Source organism: Chanos chanos, chromosome 10, assembly GCF_902362185.1.
Source record: "Chanos chanos chromosome 10, fChaCha1.1, whole genome shotgun sequence".
Lineage (NCBI taxonomy): Eukaryota > Metazoa > Chordata > Actinopteri > Gonorynchiformes > Chanidae > Chanos > Chanos chanos.
Window position 1 is genome coordinate 7,084,312 of NC_044504.1, and position 11,529 is coordinate 7,095,840.

Consider the following 11,529-nt stretch of genomic DNA (forward strand, 5'->3'; position numbering starts at 1 on the left):
TAGAGGAGCATTACCACATCATTTCCTCTGCGCATATTCCCACACTAACTCCCAATGGAACCCGCGACCTCAGGTATTTTAAAATCTTGAAACTTTAGACGGCAAATTCAACACCATTCTTTATAGTCGCTTTATGGGCACAAATTAATGCATGCATTTAAAAGATTAATAGTAATAATAATAATTACGTGCAAAAATTGACACATATTCTTAAATTCTCGAATGACTGAAACATGAGTAGGATTTCTTTTTTCAAGTTCTGGCTCAAGTTTTCAGTCAGATAATATTTTAATTATTATCAGTAGCTGTATATATCTTGTATATATCTTTACTATCACAATTTTATTGCCCTGATATGAAATATAAGGGGGCAGATTGGAGAGGGGCACGGCAGAAGAGTCTAAAACTAGAGTAAATCGAAGTTATTTGTTTGCATAACTATCAGCCTTCGTATACTTGGATATTTCATCTTTACTAAATTTATAATTACACAAGTTGGCTGGCAAATAATACACTTTTAATCATACCCACATGAATTTTCATTAAATACCAAGACACGACTCTCGTGATTGAGAGAAGGATATCAGACAAAAAGTAACTCACTCATGCATTCATAATTCTGAAAAAAAATAAATAATAATAAACATACAAAAGCAAACAAATATCAAATGAGCAAAAGACACAGTCACACAACATTTCTTTGTTTTATTGCATCTATCTGGGCATACAGATTAAAAGTTAAAGTGAGTGCTTACTCACATTAGTCATAAAGGCCTAGCTTCTAAAAATGTAAAAAAAAAAAAAACCCCAAAAAACAAGGATTAACTCAATTAGTTAGACAGTTTGATTAGACAGTTAAATCAGCTACAATACCCCCAGTTTACTTTTATTGTTCTGTTCTCTCTCTCTCTCTCTCTCTCTCTCTCTCTCTCTCTCTTTCTCTCTCTCTCTCAGGTCTTTCGCAAGCCTGGATGTGGTGGAGAGAACCAGTGTGTGTCATATGAGAATCATGGAAACACATTTAAAAATCTTGTGACGGAACTGATGGAATTATTTTCAAACATCAGTCAACCATTCAATATACCACCCTTACCCTCTCACACACACACACACACACACACACACACACACAATCAATCAAATGGATATTCAGTCTGTTAAATAATTATTCACATTGTCACTACACAACAGGTTTGCTGTGACATAAAGAGGCCTAAGTGTGAACCAGATCAGAATACAAGCCTCCTGATTGGTTAGATACATTTCCCAAGAAGCAGCTGTGTGTATGTGTGTTTCCTTCTTTGTATGATGACAGCAAATCAATGCAATTGTTACTAATCAAATACTTTCCTGCAAAAGCTTTTTGACACAGAATGCTTTCAAGTTTTATTACTTCCTACTTTCCAATAATGCTTTATTGTCAACACAAAGGACATATATAGCCTCCTTAAACAAAATGTAAAAAGACTGAAATGATTTGTGACTATGGCATTGGTTTGGTTGCATACTTTATACATTCACTTGTATCTGAGTACATATATTTGACTGAACATAAACACACTGATGATTTGCTGTTTAGAATCGAGTCAAAGAGCTGTCCCCTGTTCCCTGACTGATGGGAAACTCAAGATAAATGAACATGAGTCATTTGAATCCTTGGATAGCCCCACCAGAAGAAACAAGTCACATGACACTGACAGCCATTCCCACATCACTACTGGTTTAAAAAAAAGATAGGTATGAACCATATTTACCACACAGAGACTCATTCTTCATTTTAAGTCATTTGTTAACCATTTTTTTGTTAATTGTTTTACTCTGTGTGTGTGTGTGCGTGTGTGTGTGTGTGTGTGTGTCTGTGTCAGTGATTCTTTGATTTTCATGGACTTTCTTTGTTATTTTTCCAAATTTGATGTACATTCATGGAATTGTATGGCAGCACAGTCAATGAACAGTCATTTTCTCAGCCTAATTCATTACAGACCAGTTGATCAGAGTGTGTTCGATTATCTCTATGGTTACCCTTTTGCTTTTTTTACTGATAAAGCAGATTTTTGAACACAGATATTATTCCTTTATTTCAATTTTTTTATGAACTGACAGGAACTCATTTAATCGTAAGAGGACATAAGAAGATTGACCAGGTTCACAAGGAGAGACCATGGAGGATCAGGTAAATACAGGAAGGAGGTAATACTGTCACCTCTGCATTAACTGCATACATCCACTAGATGGCAGTCTCTTTATTCTCTGTCTGCATTCCAAGCTTGGGAAGCCCCTATTCATATGCAACAAATGCCTCTAAATACCCTCATACATCTCTGCAGCATGTTATAACATCTTTGTGAGCTGGAGTCAAAACTCCAACGTATTTGTCCAGGAGCACGCTCTCACTTTTCGTCCAGAGCCACACTTTTTGCACGTAAATCAGAGAAACATCGATAGTTTTAATAGCAACTTATTAGAAATCTTCTCTACGATGCATTCATAAATCGCAAAACATCTGATTTATGTTTATGTTTATTTACACATATTTTTGACCCCCCCCCCCCCACCCCCCACCCCACCCCAGTGCCTGCATTCTTACAAAAGGCACACATTGTTTTCATTAAGTTCTGGAACGGTTCTTACTGTTGACAGCAGAATTCTCTAACATGAAGAAAGAGAATGGCAGCGGAACAAAAGAATGCTGCTATTCAGAACAGAGTTTGAACCTTTGCACTGTGTGCTTATCTTTAGTTTGGTTTCACTGCAATGCATTCTCTCTGGCTTTGAAAAAAAGTTTTACGCATGTATGTTTGTTTATTTATTTATTTATTACAGCAAGACACTGACATGATGTTCTCCTGTAGCTTGCAATGGGGTTCTGTATGTATCTTAAAAGTACCAATGGGAAAGAGCAGCTATATTCTGTCTGAAAGACTGGGTTGAGCACATAGCATAATTAATTAATTGTGATTATATGAGACAGGACATGAGCTACTTAAGGAGGTTATAAGATTGGGATTTCAGGTCATTTGTCCCAGGGAAATCTGACAGGACAGAACAAAGTCAGGATCTTTAGGGGCACGGCAGGGTCCCATTCATATCTTAAAATGTGTTTAATATGTTTCAATGGTTCTCACAGTTCCGATCATAACTAGTCATGACAAGTTTTTCTACTTAAAACTTCCCCATCTCTGACAGGATCACAATGGTTAAGAAGATATGTATATGTGTATGCATATGTGAATGTAATTGCTGGTGAATGCTGTCTTATTTATTCCGTTTTTAAAAAACTGTTTATTCTCAGTGCTTGGTATGATAAAAGATATGATAATCAGTGACGAAAAAAGGACTTTCAAAAGCTTCCTTTTTTTCCCTCTCTGCTGTCATAACTCTGTTTTGTCTCCTGTATGAGTTTTGTGTTCCAAGGTCTGCATTTGGTACAGACATGCGCTTACCTGTGCTTTGAGGTCAAAGATCAACCTGATCACATGACCACCGGGCACATAGCAAGTCATATCGGAGCGCTGATACAGAGCCACAAAAATTCTGAAAGCAAAACAGTCAGGATGAGATTGATCATGTGACAGATTTTTTTTTTCTGTCTGAATTACGAAACGACGCTTTTTCGGTATAGCAGTGACATCAGAAATATGCACTGCAGTTTGGTATCATTTGCATAATCAACACAACAGGCCACCTGCCTTGTTTGTGTTTGGGCGTGTCAACAGACTGCTTCCCAGAACTGACTGCTCAAACTGGATGTTGTTTACACTGTGAAAGCTTTCCTGTAACTCATACAATCTTTGTTCTTTGTTTCTTCAGGAGGACAAACTCTAAGGATGAGGTGTAGGAATATAATAGTTTACAATTTCATATTTTCCCTCCCATTTTTGACCTCTCAGTGTCATCTGTACTTGTACTCCGGGGGGAGTATTCCAGAAAGCAAGTTTAGTAAAACCTCAGAGTTAGTTAACTCAGAGCAAGTAGTGAACCTCATAATAGAAGAGCTCTGTGACTTTGTTTTGCTAGGAGAATAAAACCAGAGGGCTCCTCTATTAGGAGGTTTACTACTTTCTCTGAATTAACTAACTCTGAGTTTTCACTCAACCCACTTTCTGGAACCCCCCCCCCCGTTTTTTTTTTGTTTGTTTGTTTTTGTGGTTGTTGATGATGTTCGTGTGCATTGAGAATGATGTTTGAAATGAGTTTTTTGAGAAGAAAGTAGTTTTTGGTGGTTTGATTAAACTCTTCAGTGTTGACTTTAACGAAGGACGACCAGATGCTCTCCACTGATGAATACTTTAAGTATTCAAAGCCTCTGTGACAGTAAAATAATTGGCATTTTGCCAAACAAAGACAAAATCCACTGCAGCATACATTACCCTTCACAAACTGTTACATTAAAAGAATTAAAAAAAAAATTTTCCCGCTTCAAAAACCGCTAAATCATTTGGCAACTATTCTATCTCAGGAGCTTAGTGCCAGCTTAGCAAGCGAAGAGGTGAAGAATGGAAGGACGAATGAGTTTAATAAGATCATAAAATAGCTTTCCCGTCCAAAACACCTGATGTCTGTTTGGGAGCATGTTTGACTTTGGAGTTTTGGATCCACCCAGGTTAACTCTGTGTTTGATCAGTGGGGGGGGTTTTTTTTTGGTGTACTGCCAAAGAGTGTTGGACAATACTGACAGATGCATACTGAACAGTGACTGTGTGTCTGTGCTGCAGCTGAGACATCAGAACTGACAGGCTCTCTGTCAGCCCGCAGGTGGCCCAAGGAGCCGCGAGTTACGGAGAAGAGAAAAACAAACTGTCAGTCATTCTCGCCCATTCACTTATTTGCCTGTTTAATCGCTCATTATTCATCCTTCTGAGCTCTTCCACTCAACCTTTCCCCTGCTCTAGATTTGAGTGTTAGAGCTCATGACAAACTGCGAGTGACTATTCTTTTATCTATTGTAATTGTTTGTATGTGGCAAGAAATATTTATAATTAGTTGGCTTTTTTTTTTTTAATTTAAAATGAAATGAAATCATTCGGTATAAATGTATGTTCATTTATTTCAGTACGCTTACTTCAGTTGTGAGAAATAAACTGTCATTTGAATGCAAAATATTGAATGCTTTCCACACCCTCGTGCAAATTGACTTTCCCATTAATGAAACCCGGTGAAATATTCCCGACCTCTGACGGCGACATGGGAATGATAATGGATTCATAAGTGTGTCATCAGCAGGTACAGAGTGTGTGGATGAACATTGGCAAAGTCCTGCCAACTCTATCGATTAAGTTACATAATAGTTCCCCACTCCCAGCTGTCACAGGAACTCAGACTGTGCCTTCACAAGTGAATCTCAGGATCTCAGACTGAAGTCTTGTACTGAAAGCCATTCATAACGCAGAAATCAACCCCATGGTCATGTTTAATACACACACACGTATTCTATCATCTTTGTCAGCGTCTGTGCATTGTCATATTATCTAGACGTGACATAATTTGCGGCATTACGTGTCGAGTGTGTCTGATAAGTTGTCTGGGGCTGATATGTGTTATTATGCAATAAACAATGCAGGTTAGTTTCCTGAATCTCTTAGAAAAATCACATACATGCCACCACTTACTGGAAAAGTAATGCAATACATTCTGTATATGTGGCATTTTAAATTCAAAATATTGCATGAATAAGCATCTCACAGGGCACAAGCACAATATATAACAAATAAATAAATACACAACAACCAAAAATAGGCACACACAATCAATGATTGTGTTCCTGTACAGACAGATGATTCTATGACGCTGTTTCCTATGTTTTGACTTTGCGTTTGTCTGTGAGAGTTGACTGTGTTTGAGAACAGTCACTGACCAAGGGCAGGTCACTCAACACCTCCCCCGGGAACCAATCAGCCCACAGCCAAGCCTTTGCCTCAGACCTTTATAAACCCAGGAGGGAGAGACCACTCTTTTTATCTTCTGCATCTACAGACGAAACAGCAGCTCCGAGAGTGACCGGCGAGCCCAACAGCACCTATCTGTAGAACTTCTTATACTTTCTAGAACATTCTGGTGAGTACGACCAACACATACTTACATATAGGAGACGTCTCGTATCTTAAGCTATAAGTCCTAACTCCAAAGATTTTTTTTTTTTTGTTGCAGGACCTAGAGAATTGCAGCCATGGCACCCATTTTACTCAACTCAATGGGAAATGAACACAACGGATATATTGAGTAAGATATAATTATTCTTGAGATAGTTTTTTCCTTTTTCTTATTTTGAATTATTTTGAATCTTCTGTTCTGAGAGGAGTATCTTGTTATTGTTTTAAAAATAAGCTTGTAGTGTGTAGAATTGGTGCTACGTTAGGGTTATCTGTGTCACTACAGAACGTAAGATCAATCATTCATTTTTCATTTATTTAAGAAATGTCTGTTATTGAGAGATTTCTGTACCACACTCAGCTTCCTCTCATGTTGCTGGTTTTACTTGTCAGACAGGAAAAGGTCTATGTGAAAAATCCTCATCTGGACTCGATGGAGGAAGACATACTCTATCACTTTAACCTGAGCACCAAGACCCATAACCTCCCCGAGATGTTTGGAGACATCAAGGTATGCGAAGCTTGATCAGAGAAACCCATGCAGATTAAAGCCTGGATCCAGACAAACTAACACAATGCCTACTACTCATTAAGAGACTTTGGCAACAACTTTTATTACCTTAAGCCCTCAAAAATAGATCTTCTTCTTCTTCTTCTTCTTCTTGGCCTGATAATGGTGTGTGATAGGAAAAGGGAGTAAGAGCACTACTGCTCTAACAAAGTTGATGAGGTTCCGTTGATCCAGCTGTGTTTCGCCCCTTGTTCGTTGCAGTTTGTCTGCGTGGGTGGCAGTGCCAACCGCATGAAAGCTTTTGCTCAGTTCATCCATCAGGAGCTGAATCTGCAGGGAAACGTGGATGACATCAGGGACATATGTGAGGGCACTGACCGCTACTCCATGTACAAAGTTGGGCCCGTACTGTCCATCAGCGTGAGTACACCACAAAGTGACACAAAACCAAGTTATGTGTCTACTTAAATGCGATGAACCTGCCTACCTGCTTCAGTATTCACAATGCAATCTATGACCGCTCCTCACTATTTTATCTTAACGATATAAAAGCTCCTTCTAAGGGGCTTTGAACATAAATCAGTTCCGTGACTTTGAGGAGAAAGTCTTCATGATTTGTGCAGTGCAGGTATTTTGCATCAAGTCTGGTTTGACACATCCATGGAAAAAAAAAAAAAGTCAAAGAGTTTTTCAAAAACAAAAGCGTATTTTATTGTTAAGCTTTGATGTATTTCATGGCTGGTGCAGCAAAAAGAAGCAGAGCTGTTTGGTTCTGCTGTGATTGGAAAATGTAGTCCCCTATTCATTTTAACAAAAACCAATTATACATAGCAACTGGACAAATAACGCTGTTATGAACTTTATTGTGTAAAGGTTTTGTTTCTTGTGTGGTTATCTTCCTTCCTTTACTCTCTCTCTTTCTCTCTCTCTGTCTCTGTCTCTTATTTCTGTCTCTGTCTACTTATTACTCTCACTCACACAAACACACACAAGCTTAGTTAGACATTTTCGTGATGGAATAGCATGATTGTCTTTACTGCTGGCCTTTTGCTTCCTGCTCATAGTCTTGTCGTGCTGTAGCATCTGTGTTGTGATTCTTAGCAACTTCTAATGTGTTAAAGAAAGCTTGCTAACCTGCTAACCAATGTGTAGAGCAGCTTTTCTCTTGAGACAACCAATCCATTTGCCCTGCTCTCTCACTTTGTTTCTTGGTTCTGTCAACAAACATACACTTCTTTGCTTCTAACTTCCTCTAAGTTTCTATTAGTTTGACTTAGTCAGCTAGAGGGTATGACTTCATAGAGAGCAGTGCAACACTATTCTAACATTATATGTGTGCCTGATAAGGAACCATTGAACATCATTTCTAGGCCGATTTTCAGCACACTGTGTTAGTAACGGAGTTATTCAGAGTGGCTAGCTGGATTCGGATACCCAATCACAAACAAATAATAAAAAAAAAAGTATATCAAATAATTATCACCATCAGCACGACAAGACCCATAAACAGAGTCGTGGTTGATTGTACTGCGTGTATGTGAAGGGCGGCTGGTCCGCTAATACAACACAGATATTTAGTTTAGTGGTGACTGAGAGATTGTTTTTCCTGTGTTTTTACAGCATGGAATGGGAGTTCCCTCCATATCGATCATGCTTCACGAGCTCATTAAACTGTTGGATCACGCCCGCTGCCGTGATGTCAACCTGTTCCGCATCGGAACCTCTGGTGGTGTGGGTATGTATTGAAAACACCTCTGCATTATCATGTATGCTGACAGTTTGTGAATAAAATGGCTGACGACCAGTGAGACACTCGTTTATTGATACCCTGTAGTTTTCTGCAACCACCTAAAAACACTGTCAAGACAAAGCACTCCACTCAAATTCGTCTCCATATTGAGAAAAATATGTGTCTCTAAGTCACTGTTCTTCAGAGAGTAGTGACTGATGAAAGAATTGGTGCCTGTTTAACAGTTAAAGTCGTAGGGATACGGTGAATAAGTAATACATTGGCCGTCCCAATCCAAACCTTATCTTTGCCTCTCGTTAATGTTCTCCCTGTTGTCTGGCCACAGGACTGGCCCCAGGAACAGTGGTCATCACCGACAAGGCAGTGGACTCCTTCTTCCGGCCGCAGTTTGAGCAGGTGGTGCTGGGAAAAGTGATTGTCCGGAGCACGGAGCTGGATGAGGAATTGGCCAGAGATCTGCTGCAGTGTTCGGCCGAGATTCCCAACTTACCCACTGTCATTGGGAACACAATGTGCACACACGACTTCTACGAAGGTACACACACTCTCTAAACAACACTGGGGATGCCATGAGCATATCTTGTGTTATTGCTTTATAGGTGCCATAAATTCACATTGAGATTAGCACGTGTCTCATGGCCATTCTCTGTTGTTTACTATGAATCTTGATTTGGACTTTTGAGAATTTGTCTTACTCTGTGCTAGGATGAGTTTATCATTGTTATACAAGATTACCTATAACCTATATACCAAGATTCACTATAACCATGTAGTGGACTTTCAAACTAGGCATGTACCATTGACTGAATTACGCTTGTGTTAGGACAGGCTTTTGCTTTGTACTGCGAATTTCGCCTCTACTTTCAGTTTATTGGAAGCGATAGTTTGCTACGAAATCAAGTTGTTCAGTTCACCTGGTAGGTCTTCGTTTTCCATTCATCTAACCAGACTCTTCTCCTCCTGAGCAGGTCAGGGCCGGCTGGACGGAGCGCTCTGCTCCTTCTCCACCGAGGAGAAGCTGGAGTACCTGCGTAAAGCCCATGAGGCGGGCGTGAGAAACATCGAGATGGAGTCCACGGTTTTCGCTGCCATGTGTCGTGTCTGCAACCTTAAAGGTAACGCAACAAGCTCCTGCCAGGGTCCAACCCACCGTCACCCTAGAGTGCTACAGCATAGACAGGATCTACCCAAACCATACAATCATACACCTAATGCTGTAACTCTCCAGTAGGTCCAGAGTATTAGATTCACATGTGCTATATCTGAGCTTTTACAGAACTTACGCTCTTCAGGGAGAAGGTTGTCAAACCCTGGATATATAACACTACTGACCATCTGAAATAGCTCTTTATTGAAATGATATTTAGGAAGACATGCTAGGGTCAGATTAAGGATTGGAGAAACATGTTGTCTTTTTGTTTTCAGCTGCGGTGCTTTGCGTGACGCTGCTAAACCGATTTGAGGGGGATCAGATCTCCACCCCTCACGACGTTCTGGTGGAGTATCAACACAGGCCACAGCGTCTGGTCTCCCACTTCATCAAGAAACGTCTGGGATACCTCTCCTAAATGTCTGGGACGCATCTCCTAAACGTCTGGGACGCATCTCCTAAACGTCTGAGATGCATCTCCTAAACGTCTGGGACGCATCTCCTAAACGTCTGAGATGCATCTCCTAAACGTCTGGGACGCATCTCCTAAACGTCTGAGATGCATCTCCTAAACGTCTGGACAGCACGCTCTCCACCGTGTACAGGGTTCTCTATGGAAATGTATATTTATGTACAGTAATATTGATACTGACAAAACTACATTTTTTCTATTTAATAGGAATTTCTGATTATGTCAGGATTTGACCATTGAGTTCTCTTTTGCATTTTGATGACTATGTTATGTGTATTTTTTTTTTTTTAATGAATCACTGTTTCAATTAAATTGAACAGTTTCTTTAATGAATTGTTACAGTCTAATTCAGACTATGTAAAATATTTGTTTTACTGTGCGCTACTGTTTATTGAAAAACAAATAAAGACTTGTTTATGTTTAAACCATGAAGCTGTCATGCTAATATTTAACACACACATTTTTCAAGATACAGATAAATACAACGGCAGACGCTTTGAGAGGGACACGTCTTAAATTCTATTTATTTGTCAATTTAAATATATAAAAAATATGGGCGTTGTCAGCATGTATTCTTTAAACAGTGACATTAGTGTTTAAATGTGAGTTCTTAACCAATAACACAAAAACCGACTTGAGTTTGACCTTCAGACTTGAGGTTTTACCAGTTTTCTCAGATCTGAGCTTCTGATGCAATATGTATTCACACAGCTCCCTGTATTTCAACTCATTAAGTCAAACTGAGTGTAAGGGAACAGGCATTTTATGGTACAAATAATGGCCCCCCCATGGTTCCTTGTCTAACGTGTAGCGTTTGCGAAGACTTGAAAAGCAAATATGAACCATAATATTTACATTCAGAAAAAAAACAACATGTATAACAAAAGCATTTTGGAAAATACAGTTATACACATACACACACACACACACATATATATATATTAAATTAAATTTACACTTTAGATGAATGTGTGTGGGTGGGTGTGTTTCTCCACAAATTCACACATTTGAGGCATATTTTGAGAGTCATTGTACGGTTCTATGTTAGTGTACTGATCCAGGTCAAACTAGGTGTTATTGTTTTGGGTCCTGTGTTTGAGTGTCTTGTGAAACAGTGATGAGAAATAGCTGTATCTAATGACCACTGACAGAGGTTGTCATGGCCATGGGGTCAGGACCTGAATGCTGTTGACTCCGTGTCCCGTCGGGGAGGTCTGGGGGGTGGAACCCCAGAGAGAACCTCTCTGGCGTAGGCTGTAGCGTGGAGACCTGCGTTTCGGAGAGCTTGTTCCAGTCGCACCCTCGGGTCTGACACGATCTGGAAAATGCACGTGGCATGGAAAACACACTTCATGTCCCATCTTACGGATTAATGATTAGTTTAGTGAAGCGCACACGTAGCTTGTAGTGTGTAATACTATGTATAACAGTTACGTTTCAGGCAGATGTCTGATAAGGAAACATCGTCTAATTAACTGTTCAGTAATCCACATCTCTCATTAGTAATTAATACTTTTCTTTGTTTTTACAGTCAACTAAGTAAACGTTGGTCAAATA

General features: G+C 39.4%; 2 protein-coding genes across 4 annotated transcripts in view; one reads left to right on the top strand and one right to left on the bottom strand.

The window, feature by feature from the left end:
• Positions 1-5,957: 5,957 nt before the first annotated feature.
• Positions 5,958-10,401, top strand: upp2 (uridine phosphorylase 2). Of its 3 annotated transcripts, XM_030786613.1 has the most exons (8): positions 5,958-6,054; positions 6,148-6,219; positions 6,483-6,600; positions 6,862-7,020; positions 8,221-8,335; positions 8,676-8,885; positions 9,319-9,465; positions 9,776-9,918. In XM_030786613.1, exons 2-8 carry the CDS (start codon positions 6,167-6,169, stop codon positions 9,916-9,918), a joined length of 945 nt encoding a protein of 314 aa, XP_030642473.1. In that variant the 5' UTR covers positions 5,958-6,054; positions 6,148-6,166. The 3 variants fall into 3 exon arrangements, with proteins under 3 accessions (XP_030642473.1, XP_030642476.1, XP_030642475.1); XM_030786616.1 differs by lacking the exon at positions 9,776-9,918 and having other exon boundaries at positions 9,319-9,764; XM_030786615.1 differs by lacking the exon at positions 5,958-6,054 and having other exon boundaries at positions 6,167-6,219; positions 9,776-10,401.
• Positions 10,402-11,143: 742 nt separating this feature from the next.
• LOC115823282 (coiled-coil domain-containing protein 148-like) overlaps positions 11,144-11,529 on the bottom strand; it is a 22,857-nt gene continuing 22,471 nt past the window's right edge. The window contains exon 14 of the mRNA XM_030787322.1: positions 11,144-11,290. Within this exon, the coding sequence (XP_030643182.1) occupies positions 11,144-11,290 (147 nt within the window). The remainder of the gene's footprint in view (positions 11,291-11,529) is intronic.